Genomic DNA, 23,839 nt, shown 5'->3' with positions numbered 1-23,839 from the left:
GTCTGTTAGCCTTCCTTTATTTACCAGTACTAATCCCCAGGTTTACTGGGCAAACCATGGCCGCCGTGGATGTTCTCACAGCCGGGTGAGCTGCCTGCAGAGCCCGCAAACCCCGCGGCAGGGAGAAGGCAGGCGCTGAGGCAGGCGGGCGGCTCCGTGCCCCTGCGTGAGCTGAGGGGCTAAGAGAGGAAATTTGTAATGTTGGGGTTTTTTTAATCTTAATATTAGGACTGTCAAGCATACATAGTCCTTGGTTTTGTAAGAAGGAACTGTATGTAGAAATTTTCGAGGCCTGTTTACTGCAAGTTAAGGCTTATTAATGAAGAGCTTTGAGGTCTTTCACATTTAGCCCCGACACAAGGACACATTTGCTTGTTAGTCGTTCATCTGTGCATGTTGATGTGAACAAAAACTTTAGGCCGTCTGGCCGAAATGTCCTTTCTCGTTGCACAGTTGGGTTCTGCTTTTTGGATAACCATCGCCCCTAATGAGCCCGGCTGCTGGCTGTCACCGGCCTGGACGAGCTGGAGGGACTCAGGGCCCTCAGCAGTGCCGGGGCAGGGCCCTGGGCCCCACTCGGTACCGGGGCTGTGCATGGGGCCCCACTCGGTACCGGGGCAGGGCCCTGGGCCTCACTCGGTACTGGGGCTGTGCGCGGGGCCCCACTCGGTACCGGGGCAGGGCCCTGGGCCCCAATCGGTACCGGGGCTGTGCGCGGGGCCCCACTCGGTACCGGGGCAGGGCCCTGGGCCCCACTCGGTACCGGGGCTGTGCGCGGGGCCCCACTCGGTACCGGGGCAGGGCCCTGGGCCCCACTCGGTACCGGGGCTGTGCGCGGGGCCCCACTCAGTACCGGGGCAGGGCCCTGGGCCCCAATCGGTACCGGGGCTGTGCGCGGGGCCCGGCCCTGAGGCTGGGCAGGCGGGGGCGCGGCCGGTACCGCACCGGGGCCGCGGTGGCGGCACACAGTGGTTCCCGTCTCCGGAAGATTGCGGGGCCCTGGCTGCTAGTTAGGAAGGGAGGGGCTGGGGTTGCACTGCCCTTGCCTTCCCCATCGTTGTTTGGGGAGCTAACACGGGGCAAACGGCGTCGCGTAAGCGGTACGGCACCACAGCGGGCAGGGGCAAGGCCGTGGTGGCACGGATGTAACCCGTGGCGGTGCGTGCTCTGTGCGGGTGGGGGGGCACACGGAAGGTAACGACGCAACGGAAAGCTGCGAAACCGTGACTACACTTTCGGTTTTTTTCGCGATTTCCACGCCTCCCGCTGCGATCCGTGCGGGCTCCGGGGTGCACCGCCCCGCCAGCCCGCCGGCCGGCAGCCACGCCCCGCGGCCGTTTCAAGCAGCGTCGCCTCAGGGCCTCGGTGCCCCAGCCCGCGGGTTCCCCCAGTGACCGGCCAGCGTAGCGCTGCCCGGAACCCCGGCGGCAGCGCCCCTCCCCTTTGCCGGGGGGACGCGACCCCGCCGGGCGCACACCGGGGGGGAGGGCCCGGCGCCTGGGCCCCGCCTGCAGCGGCCGCCCCCCCGCGCGCCCCAGCGGGGAGCGGCCTCCCCCTGGCGGCCAGGCGGGGCAGCAGCCGCTCGGCGCTGATTGGCGGGGCGCGGAGCGGCGGCGCGGGGCGGAGCGGGAGAAGCGCTTTCTCTTCTGGTTGGGGGCAGCGATGGGGGCGACGCTCAGCACGGTGAGTGCGCTCGGCTCCCGGGCGGCGCCGGGCAGCGGGCCGCGGGCGGTTGGGTGACGGCTGCGGTGGCACCGCGTTCGGCGCCCGCCCCTCCCGGCACGGCCCTGGGCGCGCTGAGGCCCTGAGGCCTGGCCGCGGGCGGGAGGAGCGGCGCGGCGCTCCGGGGGCCCCGGGCGGGCTGTCGCTGGCTGCCGGAGCAGAGCGAGGGCCGCTGGGCGGTGTCACAGGCTGCCCGAGGCCCCTGCTGCCTTCCCTGCCGTGTGCGGGAGGGAAAACGGGGGGGCCCGTGTTGGGAGCCGCGTACGTGCCCGCCCCCCCTCCCGTTTCCCCGGGACCTTCCCGTGCCTGGCAGGGCGGGGGCCGGCGGGCCGGGCGGGGGTGGTGGTGCCGGTGCTGGCAGCCGCGGCCTGCGCGGGGGCATCCCGCACTTCCCCGAGCGGTGCCTCGGCGTCTGTGCCGGTGGCGTTGCAGCGCCAGCCGGGCGGCTTGCTCCTCGGGATCTTGTCCGCCGAGCGGCGGGTTTGCAGTGCTGTCGTCGGTGGCGTGTGGCGACACCCTCGTTCCGCTGCTGCCTGGCACATTCTCTCTTCCCTCTGATGCAGCAGCTCAAGCACTTAGGGCTCTGTGTTTGTGAGAGGAGCAGGGTGGAGGTGGATGCAACATATGCTAGTTTGGGTGCAGCTGCTCCTTAGGTTACGTGAACAGAAGAGGATGAGGCAGATGCGAAGCCTGGCCCGTAATCCTGGCATCATTTTTCCGAAGCAGATAAGAAGTATGTTTAACTATAGCCACTTAAAAATAGGGTTTGAATGAGGAAGTGGGGGAGGAGTGACTGGAGCTCCCGAGGGTACAGGATTTTTCTTGTTAAGGCAGCATTTGGTTTGTGTGTTTGTAGGGCAGTTCGGTGATGGAGTGTCCTGCCATACGCTTACGTGTTTAGCTTTTTGCTCACCACGCCCTAGGGGAAAGGGCTGGCAATCTCGATGCTCTGGCCTTTCTCTTTCTTGTGGCCTTTCTTGTTATCCGCAGATACAGAAGTCTGTTTCCGTTAATAAAAATTCCTGTGCAATTACTAATTTTGTGATCTCTATTAGCAAAGATTGCTGCAACTGGAAACTGTTAAGCCACCAGATCTTCATTTAGTGATTCCTGGCCTTATGGTCATCCAGTCCTTCCCTCTGCTGCTGTAGATCTGATTCAGCTTCCGTGGTTGCGGTGCAGTTATCTTCCAGAATATCTTGATATACTCTGTGGTAAGAGTATATAGATCACTTCAAGCACTGAGAATTTATTTATTGGCAAGGACAACTTTTTGTAATCATTCAGTCTTCGGTTCTTCCACTCTTTTCTGCCCACCAGCTGATACCTTCTAAGTGAGGAACTAAAATAGCTATCCATATTAGCGTGTGTGCTGTTTCTTTCCAGCCTAAATCCCATGAGGCTTTTGCACTAATTGACCCTGAATAACAAATTGCCTTCCATGATGCCAACATTGTTAAAAATGTTTGTGAAAATTAAACTGCATTCAGTTCCAATAGACTCGGATCTGGCGCATTTCTTCAAGAAGTGATGATTGTGCACATTGGGGGAAAGAGTGTGTTAATCTTACTTATTAAACAGCTGTAGTGGTTTTCACTTGACATCTGATGACCAAAATATGATGCGCGAAGATGAGAGAAAACATTTATCTCTGCACATAAGTAGAGAAGCTGACTTGCAGAGATAGTATTTTGAACTCCACTCTCTTCCTGGCTTCCTGATCATCTGTTTCTGATGTACATTAGTATATGTACACAGAAGAGCACAGAGGCACTGGCAGGTGGGGGAGCCCCGATAACAGACTCGGAGAAATGAGCCCTGGCCCTTCCCAGAACTGACTGGGGGAGCTGTTGGCCTGTGGGCTCGGAGTGATGCTTGTCTGTGTGCGTCAGTGGGAGGCTGGCTTTCCTTGGAGGCTAGGGGGGCATGGGATGCAAGGTGTCATGCGAAAGGGAGGGAGGGGAGATTTTTCTCAACCTGTTTGGTCTGTTGATCAGTACCCCAGGAAAGGCAAGACTCTGGTAAGGTACCTTAATGGTGTTCCTTTCACTATCTGTTCTTGTCTTTCATCCTCCCCAAGGCTGACTCCCTTGATTAGAAGTCCCTTCATGCATAACTTGGAGAGTGGGTCAGCTCAGCCTAGCTTTGTGAACATTAGATTGGAGTTGGGTAGTCTGGGAGTTTTGGCACCAATTCCCCTGCTTTGGACTTATTTCAGTCCAGGACTAGTCCATTTCCATCACATGTAGGTGGAGCTTGAGTGACTCTAGTCATACCCGTTGTTGTTACTGCTCAGTGTCACATGCCCAGTCAGGTGTAGCAGCACCGTGGAGGCAGGTAACTTTGAGGTGGAGGTGTGCGTTAGTAGTGCAGTGAGAGTATTTCATCTGAGGAAAGTCATTTGGCCACAAGGGTTGGCACAGCCACGGACATCTCAGAGATTCTTCATGTGACAACTGTCATGCGGCTTATCAGCTGTGTGGTGCCATCAAGTTCCTGTTCTTGCAGGGAGCAGACAGAGCCTGGCCGCGGTGTCCCCGCTCCGTTCCACCTCGTCACTCCTGTCAGCACGTGCTGAGCCGGCAGGTTGTGCTTCTTAGGGAGCAGTGGCGATGTAGATTGCATGCACGCCCGCCATCCTGAAAGGGATAGCTGTTTTACTCTAAAAAGCTTTCTGCAATACTACACGTTCATTGGGTCCCAATTTTCTCTACTTCCCCCCTCAAAGTAATTTTTCCATGCAGGGGGTGAGCATTTGGGGATTGTGGAACATTTATGGGAGGAGCCAAAGGCAGGGATCGAGGTCATTTGGAGAGGAAAAAACCTGGTGAAAATAAAAGGATAAGGGGATAAAAAGGTCTGACCCTGTGTAAACAAGCTTGCTCTGTACCCTTGTCTGGCTGTGTCCTGCATGCAGTCGGCGCAGTCTGTCCTGTGTCTTTGTTAAACTCCACAGCAGCTTACCTGGGGGAGGGGCGCTGCTCTGCCGTGTCAGTGTGGAGGTGTAAGTGCCAGCACCTGAAGCCAGACCGTGAGTCGGAGGGCCTGTGTGTCTGCGGGGCCGACACCCAGTGCAAGTGTGCGATGGCTAGCAACGGTCCAGCTGAACTAGCCAGCAAGTAGGTGAGGTGGCCTGGGAGCCTGCTGTGTGATCATCTCTGAGGATGATACCACCAAAGAGGCTGGCTACTGAAGGGGCCAGGGGTCCTGGCTAGCTGCCAGATTCATCGTGGGATCTGTGGTCAAGTGTGAGATCCCCAGTTGCCGGGGGTCCACAGCGCATGTGATGGTGTGTGAAGGGGTTGTCTGTGCAACAGCAGCTTCTACGTCCAGATGCCAGCAACTGGGGAGACTGGAGTGTGGGGACAGTTGCTGCAAAGACTAAGCCAGCTACTGGTGGATCCACCTTGCATGTTATCTATTTCCCGCTAATGGACCTTCATCCTGATCAGTCAGGGAAATGAACAGGAGGTGGCCATCAGTGCTGTTTGTGCGAGCATCTGTCTGTGTTACCAGTGTGGCCAGCCAGATGTCTATTTAGGGGTGTGTTTATGTGTCTGTGTGCCTACTGGGCATAGGTGCTCAGCCTCACTGGTGGTCGTGGGGACATGGAGCTGTGACAGCCTCGCTTCTGTCAAGCTGCTAGGTTTGGCAACCCTCTGCCAGCGTGCCAAGTACTTCAACGTAGGAGTAACGTCAGGTATGCACAAAGCAAATCTGTGTGTTGCACTGCCTGGTGGTTTTTTCAATACTTCCTGCTCTTACTAGCACAAAGAAACACAGTTTTTTCAGTGGTTAGATTGTCATGTCATGCTACCAAGTTCCATCTCACCAAAATAACTTTCTTGTGTTATGCACATGTGTCTTAACACTCTTTCTGTGTTGATACAGTTGGGTCGCTTTGTGACATACCCAATATGGCTAATCTACACCACCATCCTGAGGAGGCTTTTCGGGAGTCACAATCACGCAATTACTCTGGAGGATCCTGAAGTGAAGTATGCATTGAGGCTGATTGATAAGGAGGTAAGTACATGTACAGTGCTGAGCATGACCTCTCTGTGGAAATGCTTACAACTTCTTAAATCTTCAGTAATGTTGCAGCCGGGTGAATACTTGTGTTTTAAGGAATGGACTTATTTATAAATGCCTCTTGCCTAGTATAACCAAATTCTGTAGTTCTGCAAGCAGCTTGTTTCTAAGCAAGTTAGAGAATGCTGCTTTAGAGATGACCAAACTCGTAGTTTCTGCAACATGCGTCGTGTGTCATGGAGTACATCACCAGAAATTCCTAAATTCTGCACTGCTAGATTGGCTATGAGACAGAAGTCATGCTGTCAGGCAGAGAAGGCATTTTTTTCATGGTCGGTAGCATTCAACATAGTAGTTGTCAGAACTATGTTGATACTGATTCCTGTTACTAGTATGTTACAGGAAGAAAGGTGTTTAAATGATGTAGTCCTGAGAGCATCTGAGCTGCCCCAGCTTCTCTTTCTCTGTCTTAAAAGTAGAAGCAGTTCTGTACCTCCCAGGCTGCTCAGCTGGGTTTTCAGAGGAAAGTCATCACCCTTTCAGGGGTGGAACTTGCTGTCAGAAATTGGTAACAACTTGTGGGAAGGGGACCAAAGTCATGAAAGGTGAAAAGTCCAGAGTTTCCTTGGATAAACTCACCATCAAAAGCATGAGACAGAAATCTTGGCTTTTCAGGTGTGAAGGCACACCTGAAGTTCGTTTTAGTGTTGACTTTTGAGATCAATGAGCTAGTCAGAAAGTTATCGGAAGAGTTTTGATGAAGAAGACTCTGGACTAGAACAGAGCTTTATTTGAGGTACAGAGGGTGCAGAGATAGCTTGGCTTTCATTTGTTCTGTCTGTCAAAGGAAGTTATTACTGTCATTCTGAATTCTGGTTTCGTGGAAACTGAAAGCTTCCCTGTGGCTTGGGCTGGGCAGCATTACTAAATTTATTTCCCGTGTGTACTTGCAGTATATATGGGAAATAAGTGCAGTAACAATGCTATTATTATATACTGCCCACTCTCATGAGATCTGTGGCACATGGTTGCAGGTACAGTCTGCCTGACCTGCAGGAGGGGAGGGAAGCTTGAGACACTGCACATGCTTCTGAGAATCAGTCTATTTTCTGCTGTAGCAGTTTGTGACAGAGAAGAATTCACAGCTCACTTTTTTTTCCCTGAATACTGGTGTCTTTTTTTTTTCCCCTCTCACTGTTGTTATTTTTGTATGCTTTTTTTTTTTTAATGTTGGGATGGAGGAGCAGCTGATATATATAACCAGGTCAAATGCTGCTGCATGTGGTACCTTGATCAACTGAGAATATTTCACTGATGAATGTTTATAATGTTTTGCCTAAATGGGAAATGTGTGCTGGAAACCGAGGTGAATTTTGAAAGATAATAACTTGGTGCAACAAGTGCTAGTAGCTTCTAACATCCTGCCAGAAATCTGGTGCAAGCAGTCTGATCTTTGCTCTTTGTACTAAACTGCTCAACATTGCCATATCTACCTCTCTGGGAAAGTTGAAATTAGTCAAGAGTCTTTCTGACGTGCTTCAGTTTGTATTTTACAAGCATTAAACGTGAAGTAGATGAGAACTTTAATCTAAAACCACCTGTCATTACACAAAAATATTTAAACTTGGGAGAGAATCATGGCTCTTGAGTGTGGTTGTGGAGCCTACTCAAGACATCCATGTGGCTGGCTGGTTTACCTTCCATTGCAAGAGGAATTTAAGTACGCTGGTAGTGTTGCTTGTAATGTTGCTGCTTTTGCTTGCCCAGACTAGCTAAAGACCCTCATATTTTAAAAATTTGTGCTTTTCCCATGTTCTATGCAATTATGAAGCTGTTGATACCCTCACCAGCAAAGCACCAAAATGATTTGTGGTTAAACCAAAAAAATGAACAAATGTACTCCCTGGTTTGGGAGTAGCTGGGGTTTGTAATCTTTAACCTGGTGTATTTTGATGATAGTTGAGAGTACAGCTTCGCAGAAACTTTTCTTGATGGACTGTGGCTGACTGAAGCGAAGGAACAAGAAGCTTTCAGGAAGGGAAGTTGAAGGAATCACTTAGGCCAATTTCACAGCTAAAGAAAATGGACAGATGATTGCAACAGAAGACTTAAGTCACATGTACTGGGCTGCCAGGCAGCAATACACGTGAAATTTCAGGAGGAGTCTACTTTATGCAGAAACAGGTTTTAGGTGTCTGTGGTCTCGAAGTTTGAAAGGCACTGGTCTAGAGAATGCCTCGTTTGACATGCATGTATCTTTTAACACACCTTAGATTTTATGTATGAAAGCTGGAAATTGAATGTACTATTTTGTGAAGCTGTTGTGACCAGAAGGCTTTCTTTCTCTACACACTGTCTGCGTTTTACCCACCAGCTGAAACATTAACATCAGCCCAAACTGAGTATGCCATACCTCCCATCTGCTGAATGGAGAAACAGGGGTCACAAGGCTGCTTCCTAGTGTTCACCGTAGGAAAAAACTTTTATAATATAGTTAGGTGTACTAATGTAGTTTATGCCTGAAAAAAGGCCACAACATCAGGGGGTTTTTTTATTAATGTAAGCATAATTCATTTGTTGCCTTTCAGTGGCTTCAGCAAAGCACCAGCTTGCAAAAACTGTTCTCCAGCTTTGCATTTGCAGATGTGAGTGTGGAAAACTCCTCGGCACCTGTAACTTAGACACAAATGCATGCTGGTGGCCAGAGGCCAAGGGCTTCCAGGTGCTTGGGGTAATGCCAAATGATGGCATTGGGAGTGTAGTGGAGATGACCCCATGCTGGAAATGGCTTCTGCATCCTGTTTCAAGGAGGTATTTAATCTAGCCTTGACTATGACGTGCTGAACGGTGTGAGCAGTGTCTTGGATGTGTAAACCAAGACAAAAAGGGTTATGATACATTATAGGATGTTTATGAAATTTTCTCCAGAAGGCACGTTCTGTCCCATAGGGTTTTAGAAAAAGTCATTGAATGAGGCGTTAAGCTGTATGCTGTTTGTTTCTGTTTTTTTCAATCCCATGAATGTGGCCTGATTTTTAAGAGAGAAAACTCTGGTAGTATAAGAATTAACATTTTATTTAGTTATTTACCAAAATTTTATTCAAGGTATGACTTTCCTAGTAAAGTCAGGCTGCATAAACTGTCAAAAATTTATGATGAAGTTCTTATCTAAATGGAGTGCTTCTTTTCAATTTTGATTAAGGATTAAGTTTTTACAGGGAAGATATTTTTAAGGCTCTTAGCATCTTAGCATAGCAAAGGGGACAGGTTGGTGCTACTTAATCTTCTTGACATCTACCAGTGTCTTCTGAAATCATCCTCTGCACTGAAATAGTTAATTCATCTGGCTCTGAGACATCAAAATCAATTTTTTTTTGGCCTCTTAACTCCTGCATATTCAAGCTTTAAATGAGAATTGAAGAACTGATTAATTCTTATCTTATGGCCTTCTCACAGAAGGCAACATAAATGTTCATACTACTTAGAAAGCTGTTATTTAGTCTTAATCTGTATGTTAGTATCTTACTAAGTTTTGCTATTACATTTAAATATACATCAAAACAGTATTTGCATTTGTCTGTTTTGTTTCAATTTTTACTTTGGAATTACCTCTAAAATATTTTGAGGTAAGTTTTCAAGGCGTTTGAATGAAGAGTTGACTTCTGCAGGATTACCATGTTCAGATGAATTCATATTTGCATTATGCAAAAATTCGAGTTAGGATGCTGCACTCCTCCCAATATTTAATCCTGCAAGAAGTCTAACTAGCATATTGGTTTTACAAGTAATATCACAAACATTAAATCTCAACAACACAGCTGATTATTCTTTTTCTTTTCCTCTTTCAGGAAGTTAGTCATGATACAAGAAGATTTCGATTTGCTCTCCCTTCTAGAGACCATATTCTGGGTCTCCCTGTAGGTACGTTCTGTCTTTCCTTACTGAGAATCCAAGTGCTCTTAATTACAGTATAAGGGATTTTGTGGGGATTTTTTTTCCTAGATTTTGAACTGTTGAGTTTCAAATACCATCCACATGGCTTGAGCTGGTATTTAGAGTTTAGCAAGATTATCCTTATGCTGTGAGTCATCTGCATGGTGTGAGAACTTGTGTACTTACAGAAAGCATACATACAGCTTGTTTCTGTGAGGACAGTAGAAACAAACACTGATCTTTACTTGTATTTTTCCAGTCTCAGCTCTCCAGTGTGTGTGGTGTTCTCATGGTGCTTGGTCTCTGTGGTCCCTTTCCATCCCCCAGGGCATCACTCTGAGCTACTCTTCCTCTAACACATGCGGTTTACCAGATGATCTGCTTGCTTCTGAATTTGCGGCTAGTGTCATGGAATTTCTTAATCACCATGGGGTAGATATTTCCTTAGGCCTTGCCATGTGGCGTGTTGCCTTCTATAATAGCTTAGTGCTGTTGTTTCCTATGGCTTATACAAAGAGCATTTAATTGCAACTTGTGCTTAACAGGGACTTGTGCTTTAACAACCTGTTGCAATGATCTGTGGATCAGCTGCTTCTTGGTAGTCCTCAGCACCTTTCCAGCGTTACAGTCCGTTGTGTTTAGGCTCCCTCTTGTTTAGGATATATTATTCTCTTGACGCTGTTAAGTAGCGGTGAGGGCAAAGCTGGTTTCCCTCCCTTGCCCATACTGAACCCTGACGAGTGAGCTGTCTCGCCTCTGTAATTGTTCTTGTCCTACACGCTAACAGAAAGGAAGCCGTGTGGGCTGAATTTGGCCTGCTGGATGCCACAGCTGCTTCTAGTGTTCTAGTAAGGTCAGGGAAAATCAGCCAGTTGTTTCAGCATAGCTTGAGAAGGTGTGTGCCTGGCCCCCCATGGTCCAGGAGCAGCATAGTCGTGCCCCCAAAGGTGCTGTACTCGGGCTAACCTGCGGGTGACTGAGGGACTGGTTTACTGGGGGAGGCTGGGGAGGCAAAGGTTGCTGAAAGCTGGTGGGGGTGGTAGAAGCAGCTGGGAGCAGCAGGCTTGGCAGCCATGGGACAGATACCGGTGTGCACCCTGCATGTTTAGTCCAGCACCAGCGTTTTGCTTTTACCAGCAGCTGGAGTGTTACAGGAAAAAAACATGATTCACTCTGGGGAGAGTGGGATTGTGTGTGGCCCTATGCAGAGGCTGCCAGCTGCGGTCCTGTTAGGGCAGGGTAAAACTCTTAAGGAGTAAGAGCATAGGGCATGTTTTCCCTTTGGGAGGAGCATCTTTTTTAGATTTGTACCAATTCTTAAAGACACACCCCAACAGCAGTCCCATCTGTCCAGGTTCACAGTGCAGTAGTCACCACGGGTCTGCTCCTGGAGGAGGGGACAGTGAGGCCACCCCTTGCCTGGAGGAGGAACGGGAAGCTGCTGCTGCTGCTCCCTTCAGGTCTTCCCTAGCAGGAAGGAAACACCCATGCTACCAGATTTGTATAGGTTTTGCTGAGAGGGTTATTTGAATCATCCTTACATTATGTTCGTGTACAGCTTCAAGTGTCTTATGGTTGCTCGTTTCCCAAGTCACCAGGTAGAACATCGTCATTCACCCACTGGTTTGCCTTGCTGGCCCTCTGGCTTGGCAGACCAGCTCCTGGTAAAATCCCCTCTTTGTGCTCCCACAAAAGGCAGAAAAGCTGCATTCATCTTAAGAGATAGCTTACTCTGTTGACCTAGTGGTGATAAAATAACAAAACCCAAATCCCCCCTCCACCCCAGGTATTCCTCGTTTAGGTCTCTTCAGGATGTTGGAATTTTATAGGAAAACCTTTCAAAGGAGTTAATTCTAGGGCATTTTCATCAGAAACATAGACATTGAGGAAAGAAACTACTGTAGAGAGTTCAGCGAATGTGTGACAGGTTGAAATGTGATCGCTACATTCACATGCTAAGCTGGAGGAATAGCAGGGTTAGAAAAGTGCTTTATATCTAGGCAGCCTTAGCAGTGGCAGCTAGAAGACCTGGTAGACATGAGTGGTCTGTGGCCAAAGTAAGAACAGTTATTGACTCAACTGTAGCAGTTTATAACTGACGTGTTAATAAAGAAGTGTGAACAGCACTTGATGGGTTTTTTTCTCTGGTGTCCTTTTAACTTGTCTGTATGGGAGAGACATGCCACATCTTTTGCAAGATCTCATGTGCAGTTAGGGCTTTGGTAAATATAAATGCATGAAGCTATCAGAACAGATCAGATTGACGCATAAAATCAGCAGTGGAGTTCCAGGTAGAACCTGGGCACGGTTAACAACTCTGGCGAAGTGTTACAGTATCAGGAAAATGAAAGAGGAAAAGGTGTTGCCCCAAAACGAGGTAGTTAGGAGAACTTTGAGACTGTATTTGCAGCCTGTGCCAAGTCAGTACATCTACTGAAAGAAGAATCTTGTGAAAGCAAACTGCTTGTTTTCTTCCCTATGTACAGGACAGCATATCTACCTGTCTGCACGGATTGATGGAGCTCTGGTTGTTAGACCTTACACTCCGGTTTCTAGTTACGATGACAAAGGCTTTGTGGATCTTGTTGTCAAGGTGAGAATGTCATGTCCTTTTACCAGGCTGGGCAACTTCTGAGCCCACCTTTACACCTGCAGTGCTACGTGAAGTGTGGTGTGCTGGCTTCTGCTCAGGTGTGTGCCACTGTGGACTTCCACTGTTGTAACAAGTGGTTTGTAGTTACCTGCGATCCATGTGGCATTTTGCAAGCTCTCCTTTAGTGAGTGTGTCTCGAGATGCTGCATAATTTTCTGTATATGCGTACTGCAGTTTACCAAAATCTGCGTAGACCTGCAGATGTTCACACAGCTGTTTTTAAACTTTCTGAAATAAGAAATTAACCTTGCCTATCAGCTTCTTCTGAAGCTGATATAATATGATCATTATGATCATTAAGAGCAGTGATTGTTATTTTTACATCCAGACAGTGTGAATAACTGATTTAATTGGGAAGAATGGGATTTTGAGTCTTGTGATGATGTCCTTTGGTCTCTTGGTAGCAGGACTAAACAAATACATTTAAAGATGATGGGAATCTAAAACCTGAATATTTGCACTGGATTTTCCCTTAGAATTTTACTCAAGTTTTTTTTCTTCTTTACAATTTACAGCACTTTATTCATGTATGGTGAAATTAGATGTGAATTTGCCTTTTACTACCTATTTATTTTCATGAACATGATGTTGCACACTGAAGACGTGACAAGGGAAAAATGTAAATCTTTGACTCTGATCGAAATATTTCACAAGACTCTCTTCCTGGTGTGGCTCTGCATGCATGCAAATGCTGCTGTTCTTGTAAAAGTTGTAGCTAGTCTCAACTTGGAACTCTTTCACACCCATGTGATTTGAAACAAAAATAATTCCAGCACAGTTCCAGCAGTGTAACTACACCCATTCATAGCTGTTGGTGAACAGTTGAATATTCAGCAAGCTGATACCCACTTTTTTTGTTACCCTAACTTTGAGATGCATAAACAGCTGGCTTCCCAAGAAGAAGGTTTAGGTATATCCCTTTGCAACTGAGCTGTCAGGGATCTTTCTCAGAAGTTTTCTGTTTAAAATCACAGTGGCTTTTTTTTTTTTTTCTTTCCCTCCTTTTGAAATTGGGTGTAAATCTTGTTGATTATTTAGAGATATTTCCTGTGTTGTAAAAAAGCAATGGAGAAATTGCCAGTCTGTCCAATCTGATCAAAATTGGGGCAAGAGTGGCATTTAAATCTCTTTCAGAAAACTTGGTGCTTCTCTTACTGTTAGTGAAATCTTCATTAATGGTATTTCTTAATGTAGTAATTGTGTTCTTTGTATGAGGAGTATGGGTGCCTAAATATTTGAAGGGTAAATGCTCATCTTTGAGCTGTCAGATTAATTGCTTCATTGTTATTTTTGACAGGTCTACTTCAGAGGTGTCCATCCAAAGTTTCCTGATGGAGGGAAGATGTCCCAGTACATAGACGGCCTGAAAATAGGGGATACTATTGACTTCAGAGGACCAAGTGGCCTACTTGTCTACAAAGGAAAAGGCAAGGCTGACGCAGAAGATAGCATTTATCCAGAGTAAACAATAACAAAAAAAAATATAAAGTAATAGTAGTAATAGAAAAAAATGTCACATTTTTTTTCCAGATGGGTTCAAATCTTTATAGAATCACAGAATAGTTTGTGCTGGAAGGGCCCTTTAAAGGACAGCTAGTCCAACCCCCCTGCGATGAGCAGGGACAGCCTCAACGAGATCAGGTGGCCCAGAGCCCTGTTCAACCTGACCTTGAATGTTTCCAGGGATGGGCCATCTATAATCTCTCTGGGCAACCTGTCCCAGTGTTTTACTACCCTCATTGTAAAAAAAATTCTTCCTTTTACCTAGTCTAAATTACCCTCCTCTAGTTTAAAACCATTACCCCTTGTCCTGTTGTAACAGGCCCTGATAAAGTCTATTCCCATCTTTCTTACAAGCCCCCTTTAAGTACTGTAAAGCAGCAGTAAGGTCTCTCTGGAGCCTTCTCTTCTCCAGGCTGAACAACCCCAGCTCTCTCAGCCTGTCTTCACAGAGGAGGTGCTCCAGCCCTCTGATTATTTTTGTGGCCCTCCTCTGGATCCACTCAAACATGTGTGTGTCTTTCCTGTGCTGAGGACTCCAGAGTTGAACACTGTCCTCCAGGTGGGGGTCTCACCAGAGCAGTGTAGATGGGCAGAATCTCTGTGGCTACATTTTGATTACACACTGCATGAATTGAACCTTAACTATCACCTCTATTTATTATTTGGGCTGTTATTCTCAATATACTCACCCTCTCCCACTAGACACAGGGATTCTTTTCTGTTATTAGCATCTGCACAAAAGAAATTGCTAGTTTCTTAAGTAAGACAACAGCTATCTTGAGGGGGATTGTTAATGACAATAAAAGTGTTTGTTATTGGTACTGTTCTCAAAGAAGGGAATTCTCTCCGTGCTTATATGGACATAGTTTATACACTGATAAAAATAATTGCTATTTGCACCGTCCAATGCTGATTTTCCAAGTGAAAATGAACTTCATCAGTAGGAAGTACTTTCATGCCAACGTAAAATATCTCACTTTGGCATAGTGCAGCCACAAATGTGTCACAAAATCCTTCTGGCAGTTTTGTGAGCAGCAGAACTCAGACACGTGGTTTTCCAGAGCTTTGTATATTGTGTTCATGTTATCCTGGATGGAGAGAGCTGTGAATACAACAAATACAACGTTTTGGGCAATTTCAAGCTCTTTGTCAGATTTGGCTGAAACTGGCAAATCGGCTCAAAAAGAAGAGATAAATATACAAACAAAAAAAGTACACTCTGCGTATTTCATGTTTTCCCTTAAAATAATCTGCATGGGGTAAATAAACTCTGTGAGCAAATGAATTCCTTTTTGTAGAACGGTTTCCAGGATCTGGGCTTCTGAATATCACTAGAGGTATGGGACGTGAGCAAATAAAAATACCGGTAGTGATGGCTTGATGCTATAGTCAGGAGTAAGTAATAACCCATGCCAGTGTCTGTGTTTTACAATCTCTAATCATCTTTCAGGATTTGTTGTAATTCAGGACATCTTCACCTTTGTTTCCCCCTCCTGCTATATGGAGGAGGAAAGGTGACAGGGCTGAAAAAGTCAATTAGCTGAATGTGCTGAGAAGGGATCACAGGCACTGTTTCCTGCTTGCTTCAATGTTTTCCCTCTCTCTCTCTCTTTCTCCTCAGGAACGTTTGCTATTCGGCCTGAAAAGAAAGCTGAACCAGTTATTAAGAAAGTGAAATATGTGGGGATGATTGCAGGTGGGACTGGTATGTACATACAAAGATTCATCCTTGGTTTCTGACAGCTGGTAGATGTATTTGTTCATATTTTCTCTCATATGCTCACTTGCATTTTCTTTTGCCCCTTTGCATTCTCATATCGTTGACCTGCCTTCCTCTTTCAGGGATAACACCTATGCTGCAGATCATTCGAGCAATCATAAAAGACGAACACGACCCTACCATTTGTCAGCTGCTCTTTGCTAATCAGGTAATTCTGTCCTGTTTTCTATTCATAAACTTTTACTTGACTAACAGAACTCCACTCAGCAAACAAAATTCTTGCTGAGAAAACCTGGTGCAGAAATACAAACCCTGAGGGGAGAAGTGAACTGAAATGTTGAAAAGTTCCTGTATAAAAGCACCGTAATGAATTAGTTTTTTAGTGTGACTACAGAAATGCTGCTTTCCTTCCAGCTAATGCTCGCTTTCCTGTGTCTCGTTGCTCTGTTTCTAATCAGGTTTATAAATATTGTAAACCTCTGCATTTCTTTGTGCAAGTTGTTAATGTTTTGGGTGGACTTTCAGAGCAGTCTGTCTTAGTGGAAATGTGAAACAGGTGGACATCTGTCTCCTCTAGCAATTGTAACTCCCCAACTTCACAGCAGGGTTTGTATGTGGAATCTTTCTGTTTGAGAACACCGCAGGTGAGGCTAAAATTAACAGTGGCCTCCAGCAGCTCCCTCAGCTACGGAGCTGTGATTCTGCAAGGTTGTCTTCTTTCATTTCCCTTCCCTCTGTCAGTTCTTCACGTGTTTCCATTGCTCTTTGAGGTGTGTCGTACTGCAGTGCTGGCCAAAGGGAAGATTTGTCATCCATGAAATCCGTGTGATTGAGATTTGTTGGATGACCAGGCAACCCAAATGGTGGTGTGCTGCTGAACTGCAGTGCCCCTTTGCCTGATGTTAATAGTTTTGCTTTTAAATTTCTCCATGATAATAGCTCATAATCCAGAAACAAATATTCATTATTTGTGGTGAACCTCACTTCATGGCTGTGTTTTTTAGCTTCTTTAGGCTCTCCTATTCAATGTGTCCTCATTTCCTTTGTGCCGTATCAGAATTATAAACCAAGATTTTTCTGCTCAGAAGCTATGATCCAAGTGCCAACAGATACCCTGTTCTGATGCTTTATTACAGTAAAACTTCCTTGAGAGCCCTGCCCATGCCCTCTGGCATCGTGTGGCTGGTGTGGCTGCAGCAGCTGGTCTCTGCTGAGCCCTAGGAGTTGGCATGAAGTGCAGTCAGTATGAGGGCAGGAGGGCGAGGATTTGCTGTGAGTAATTCAGAATGACTAATACACTAGACTAAGACTAGAGCTGCTTTAGCAACCTAGAAAACCTACTGCTTCTTGCAGGGAGGACTCGGGGAACAATTGCCTGTGTATTATCAACAGCCTGTGTAAACATCAATCCTTGACTTATTTAAAGAGTCCTTGTACCCAGTAACTGCACAAATACAAAGCAGCCTTGTGACAAATGGTCAGTCAGGAAAGCCTGCAGACTAGATGGTTTTTAATATTTTTAAATACTTAAAATATTTTTTGACATGTGTTTTGCTGATCTTTTATTTGGCCCTTTTGAAAGAGCTGTGTTGGATTACAGATGACAATGTACACGGGCTCATACTGTGCATCTGACTAGCGTGCTTTCCGTTGGTAGGGCCCAGTAATAGCTTTTCTGGAACACATGCAACTGCAGATCCAGAAATAGGCACCTTCTCGGCAATAGAGGCATGTTCCTCCTTACCCCCACGGTGACAGACATAGTGCCAAATTATTAAAGCTGCAAAGGATGGTACCATATTTAATCCTTAGCCATCTCCCTCCTTCCCAAACTGCAGCTGCTCCTACAGGATTAAAGCTTTCTTTTGGCCTTCAGTGTTGCATCAGGGAGGAGCAGAACTTGATACCCTGGGTAACATTTGTTCCAGACAGAACTCAATGCCCTTCTGATTATTTGTTCCACATCCTGTTTAAAAAACAAGCAATCTCTGTATGGCAGTGCTGATGAAACTTGACGTGGTAAAGGTGAAAAACCCAGCGTTCTCTTGACAGAGCGGCACAGTACGGAGGGGTAGGAAGGTATTTGCATGCAGTCACGTTTAGTTTTTTGATGAAAGTTCAAGTGCTGAAAGAGGCCTTTACTCTTCTGATGCTACCACTAAATCCCTGAACAAGTGAAGGTTCTGTGCTTTGATACAGGTTTTGCTTTGTTTTATTTTTTAGAGGGAAGGCATTGCATGGTCAGGATTTTTGAAAGTTATGAACCTTTTTGTTAGCTCTGCCACAGCGTAGTTGTGGAAATAATGTGTTTGCTCTGTTCAGCTTGTAAAACAGAGTCAAATTATCTGTTCCATCTCTCAGGGCTGTAGCTAATGCTTTGTGGTCATCTGAGGGCTGCATTCAAATGCAGAACATAATCATTGTTTTCCTTACCCTGCAGACAGAGAAAGATATCCTGTTACGTTCCGAGCTAGAGGAGATCCAGGTTCAGAATCCCGGTCGCTTGAAGTGCTGGTACACGCTGGACAGAGCACCTGAGAGTAAGATCTAACATGCTGCTTCTGCTGCAGCTTAAGTTACAAGTATTAATGCATGTTTGACAGAAGATATGCTATGTTGTGCATATTTCTGCGCTCCTTTCTTGCTTAATGAATCATATCAATGCGTCCAGTAGCATCGTTCTTCACACCGTGATGCACAGAAACTCTTAGATGTAATCAGGCTGTGTTACCGAAGCTACAAAGCTCACCTCAGGTAGTGCAACATTCCTCCCATGACTACACGTGAATATTTACCATTATTTACTCTGGAAAGAGACCTTTTTTTCTCCTTCCCCATAAATAAAACATGTTATTTTACTGTCCTGTGTTTAGAGCATGCATTAAGGCAGCTGCAGTGGGAGTGTCAGGCACTGTGTCTCACGGAGATGTGGCCAAGTGCAGACTCGTGCCTAGCTGTCATTGTACAGCAGTTCATGGTAGCTGAACTTGTTCGTAGGCAGTGGAATTGCCTTTGAATTAACAGTGGTTCACAATGAAAATGCTGTTCCGGCTTGGTGCAGTCCAGATTTAAAGATAACACGATATAGTTGGCTGGTTCAGGTGAGAGGATGAGCTAGCTGAATGTGCCTCCCTCAGCTGTGCAAGTTTGAGGAAGGAAAGGCTAAATAGTTAATACAATTGTGAAAAGGCTCAATGGTTTCTGTGTCATTCCTTGTCATTTTCCTTTCTTACCATTCCTCCTCATGCCCACCCGCATCAGGATGGATTCACACTCCTACTGAGTGGTACTTCAGGGCAGAGAAGGAAAAGCCATATGCCTTCTCTCACCTTGTGACCACAAATACACCTCTGGTAGGGTAGAGGGAAGGGTCTTGCTGTCCCCACAGTCTGTTGCTGTTATGTCATCTCCTGCAATTAGTCTTCACCTGGAATTTACAATCATTGTTTCTTTTCTTTGATATTTGTGAATTGTGAACTGATCTTAGCAGTTGTGATAAAAGTTCCTCCTTAGACCCCCTCAACACTGTTGTGCGGACACTCACTGCCATACATGAAACCGGACCAAAACTGGAAATTTTTGGTTAATCTGTGGGAGAAAAATGTGTCAAGTCTTACTTTGCCCAAAGGTTTGGGTCAGCAGCTTTTTGCATCCAGGGCTGGAGATGCAGTGGATAAACCTGAATCCTAGCATTAACTGATTAGCACCATGAGCGTTCCAAACAGGAACAACCTCATTAGCTAGATTTCCCCTAGTTAACTTACAAGCAGCGGGGTAAAGAGGAATCAATGTTGTTGTTTCACAGTGCTGGGGCTGAGAAGGTTCACAGCTGTGCTTGGGATTTCCCTGGGGCTTTTAGCAAGCTTTATTAAAAATTAGCCCTTGTTTTCTCCATACATCAGTTTTGCATCTTAAAAGCAGAGGTGGCAGCTTTCCCATGTAGCATAACTGTGTTGAGGACATTAATGTGAGTGGAATGTACAAATGCTACAGTCCAGAATGTTACTGGGAAAAAAACCCAACCCAAACCCCACATCATGCTAAAGTGGCTTGTATCTGCCTTTTCCTTCTTTTCTCCTCATTCCCTTTCTCCTACTTAATTTTTTTAACAGATTGGGAGTACAGCCAAGGATTTGTGAACCAAGAGATGATGAAAGACCACCTGCCCCCACCTCAAAATGATGTTCTGATCCTCATGTGTGGACCTCCTCCCATGATCCAATATGCTTGCATTCCTAACTTGGACAAACTGGGCTACACCAAGGACATGAGGTTCTCTTTCTAAAGAGGACCGATAATCCAGTGATCTTGAGTAAAAGGGAAGAAAAAATGTTTAATGGGGAACAGGACTAAGTTAGAGATGGCTGATGCACAGTGCTGGGAAGCAACATTTACATTAAAAATGCTTCATCTTTTCTGAATTTCTGGCAAGTAAGACACTGAAGCTCAACTGTATTAAAATTGTACTGTATGTTGCACAGAAACAACTGTATTGTGGAAAGATAGTGATGCCTAGTGCGGGGCTATAGGGTATATTCCACCTCAAGGGAGGACAGTATAGCTGCTTAGGGCAGTAAACACTCATTTATGCTTTTTCTTAGCATTGTAATCAAATGGCAGTAATATCCTACTTCCTAACACTGTGCATACCCAGTATTTTGTGTGGTATGAAGTATGAAAATACATGGAATGTGCTGGATTATCCACCGTTTATGCCAAATTTTAATCCTTACAGAGCTTTTACAGTATGAAGGCCAGGGAGGAGCGTTTGCCTTTTATGTGTGGTCTTTGCAACATCAGAAGCTTAAAGGTTCTTGTTCAATTGAAGGATGACAGTTAACCAGTTATGACTTAAGCATGACTGAAGTTGTTCAAGCTGCCTTGTTAATCAAAACAGAGGTAGACAGCAACACAAAAATTGTTTCCTTTGTATTTTGAAGTAGTCTCTCTTAAATGCAAACACTTCTTCAGCTGGTCACAGTTCTTATCCCTGGGCAATGAAAGAAACTACAGAAAGCAGGCTGCTTTGTGCACTGTTTCACAAATAGCCGGAATTGGTTGTATGTGTGTGGAATACCAGGGAAAAAAATAACAACTTTTGTATTTATTCTTAAATAGCGGGTGGTGCCATAGGAGTACAAAAGCAGTTCTGGATGTGCTGTGCAGTGAAAAAAATGCTGAGTGAAAACTGGATCTAGTTTCAGTTTCTTGTTTCCTAGAGAAGGATTTGGAACAAAGGGGGCTGAGCTCAGGTTTCATTGCCAGGGTGGGTCTCAGGTAGCCCAGCTTCGCATGTGGTGTGGTGCGTGCGTGCAGCTGGGGGACTTGCCTGCATTTCTTGCTCAGGCGAAGAAGCCCCAAAGGGTTTTGCTTGGTACAATGCGTGGGAACAGCCTTAAGTCACAAAACTGACAGCAAATCCAAATGTCTCACTGAATCTAAAACCATTTCTTAGATGCTCTTTATGATAGCTCTGGTTTTTATTTTTGTAATAACTTTTTTTACAGCAGCCTTTAACCTAGTCTGTAGTAAACTTAAGGCATCTTGTGTGCCGAACCTTCTGCTCCGAAACAACAGATACTGCTGAGATTAGAGCTGTCCTGCAAGGAATCTATGGAACTAAAAATCTTGCTTTGGTGATGAAATCAGAGTGACGGAAAGGATGTGTGATTGTATATGAAGAAATGTGGATGTTAGTTAGCTACAAGTGTCACTGTATAATACCAGTTTTAAAAAGATTCTGATAGGTATTTGAGGGTTATAGCTTGCCATGTTTTCTTTTATGCCTGTACAACAGATGGGTACTGTGTGCTTACAAGGTTAATTTTCACCATGAATTAAATGGAGAAAAAGATACACAGTTATTTTAAGGAATCTCAAATGGATAATACTGTTAATAATTTTATTAATTAGATGCTTGCCTCTGAAGTCTTGAATTTTTGATGTGTGCTTCTGAAACTTGTTCTTTAATACTATGCTCCAAAGTTCAAATAATACTTAAAGTAAGTTTCAGTCCCTTTTTTAAGAGATGAAAAGCAGACATATGAGAGAAATTATCTTGCTGCTGGTTTATATCAGTGTGGGATATGCATAGATTTTTTAATTATTTAACGACATTTTCTTGTTAAAAAAATAACTAGCTGGTTACACATCAACTATTTTGTATTACTTTGCTTATTCAATTACTGGCTTTTTTCACATCTGTGTAAGAAATAAAGTATCTTGCAGGTGAATCACCTGTGTCTTACTGAGCAGATCATCTTCAACCTCATAAAAGACAAACTATATTTGCAAAAATATCTCTATAAAGTGAAGGTTCAAAAAGGAAAAAAAAAGCCTGTTAGATTTGTTTACTCAAGCGCTTATCTCTTTCGTTTGAGTTTGGTGCAAACTGCTGTGTTTGGCTGCTGAGTCAAGGAGTAAATGGTCTCCGTTTTTCTCCCTGTCACTCCAGTCTCCTCTTTTTTTAACCTTTATTTTGTACATCTTCCTTGTGAATATGAGACTCTTTATATAAAATCCTGCTTTTTATTTATTAAATCTACTGAAACAAAACTGTGTTACAGTCCCTGTTGCTTGATGGTCCTGTACAATAGCATTTAAACCAACTTCTACCACTGACATTTAACATGTTATTAATTTCTTTTCCTTTGAACCAAGTCATCTGTCTTACAGAAATTTGAGTATTCCTCCAGGTTTCTGACAGGATATGCTGATTACAAAGCAGCTGTGGAAATGTGAACCTCCTGTATGAATTTTGTGGAAACAGGATCAGAAGGGCTGCTGCTGCTTTGGCTTTACCAGAGGTGGGTCCCCTTCCCTTAGCTTGCCACTGTGCAAAGGCAGATACCCACCCCCCCCCCCCCCCCCAAACGGTGAAGATGTGCTTGCAGGGGGCTGGGGTCTTTCTTCAGGTGCCGGTCCTGTTGCAACAGAGGATCTGAGCATGGAAGGAGGTAAGGAATGAGCTGTTCCTATCTTGCTTGAGTAGCTCACTCGGTCTGGAGCCTGCACTTCTTGTGGTGCTGCAGCAGTCCCAGCTGCGTGTCTGCTGCTCCGTGCGGGCGTTACTGCTGTCACAGCCACGGTGGCCGGAGCTGCAGGCAGCCCCTGGCTCTGTGCTCTGCGATACACGCGGTGAAGTGACCGCTTGCCCTGACCAAGGCACCTGTCCTGGCTTCCCAGCTGCCTGTACGAGGGGGGGGTCTGTCTGCTTCAGTCTTTCAAGGTAGTGTATGACTGGTAAGGAAATACGCGTCGCCTCAGGGGTTTAATAGTGTCCTCTGAAAGTTGCTGGTAAAAAGAACTTGCTTTACAGAAAGGAGCCTCATACTGTTCCTGAGCTTTTCTCCTGTTGATCCTCCTGCTTAAGTAAACAGGAAAAAACAGTGTGTTGCCTGGGCAAAGCCCGTGCAGCAGCCAGGCTCTCCCTCGCATTTGTAACTTCTGACACGTTTGGGTTGAGTGTCAGTGGGGGAACAGCAGAACGGGACTGAGGCAGCAGGGGTCTGCAACTCCCCTTGCTCGAGCAGCATGAGGGGGTAGCGGCAGCATTTGCTTAGTGCTTCTGGGGATCATACCCTGCCTGCCACCTCACCCTACAGTTTGAATTAACAGGACAGGACCCTGTTTATAAACAGATCTACCGCAGTCGGCATGCAGCACTCGCAGTGCAGCGGTTGCAAGACATCTGCGTCGGGCTGCTCTCTGTCTGGCTTTAGCCTGGCTCCCGTCAGTGGGTGTTAGGAGTGTATGTAGGCAGCTTGTTGCAGCAAATTCCTCCAAGTGCATAGCTTCCAACCATTCTAACAATCTTTATTCTAACAATCTTTATTCTAACAATTGTGACTCTTCACTCGTGGATGCTATCAGCCAGTGGCCTGTGCTAACCATGAAAACGAGTCCGCGCAGCAGCAGAACAGAAATGTCTGTACAGCAGGCGGTGGGAGGTTTTATCCTCCCAGGGTGTAGGAGACAGAAGAGAAAGTAGGGGTGATTGGTGATGGATCCCCCAGGGAGGAAGGGGGGGAGAGTGTGTGGCTGAGCGACAGGACAGCTGTAATGAAGGCTTCAGCCAGGCAGTGAGTGTCTGTGTAGCATACAGCTTGGGGTACACGGACCACAGTGCTGGAGCAGAAGCTGGGGGCGGGGGGGCTATGCCAGACACCCTCCTGGAGTAGTAAAGCACTGGCACCAAGGGCCCAGGTCATCCCTGCTTGAGTCAGAAACTCGTGGTGGACCCAGTTACGATGGGTCTATGTGTCCTGTGGCCCAGT

General features: G+C 46.0%; 1 protein-coding gene across 1 annotated transcript; it reads left to right on the top strand.

The window, feature by feature from the left end:
• Positions 1–1,553: 1,553 nt before the first annotated feature.
• LOC101920889 (NADH-cytochrome b5 reductase 3) lies at positions 1,554–22,011 on the top strand. The gene is made up of 9 exons (XM_055807256.1): positions 1,554–1,683; positions 5,614–5,748; positions 9,603–9,675; positions 12,174–12,280; positions 13,638–13,767; positions 15,465–15,548; positions 15,686–15,771; positions 18,004–18,103; positions 19,676–22,011. Exons 1-9 carry the CDS (start codon positions 1,663–1,665, stop codon positions 19,846–19,848), a joined length of 909 nt encoding a protein of 302 aa, XP_055663231.1. The 5' UTR covers positions 1,554–1,662; the 3' UTR covers positions 19,849–22,011.
• The last annotated feature ends 1,828 nt before the right edge of the window (positions 22,012–23,839 follow it).

Source organism: Falco peregrinus, chromosome 6, assembly GCF_023634155.1.
Source record: "Falco peregrinus isolate bFalPer1 chromosome 6, bFalPer1.pri, whole genome shotgun sequence".
Classification (NCBI taxonomy): domain Eukaryota; kingdom Metazoa; phylum Chordata; class Aves; order Falconiformes; family Falconidae; genus Falco; species Falco peregrinus.
Note: the sequence above shows the minus strand (reverse complement) of the source record. Positions and strands in the feature narration are given on the sequence as shown.

Excerpts from the sequence above, each read along its gene's own strand:
- LOC101920889 (XM_055807256.1), top strand. The coding sequence starts at position 1,663 with ATGGGGGCGACGCTCAGCACG. Across the intron at positions 9,676-12,173 it reads TATTCTGGGTCTCCCTGTAG|GACAGCATATCTACCTGTCT; the intron begins GTACGTTCTGTC and ends CCCTATGTACAG. Across the intron at positions 15,549-15,685 it reads GATGATTGCAGGTGGGACTG|GGATAACACCTATGCTGCAG; the intron begins GTATGTACATAC and ends TTCCTCTTTCAG.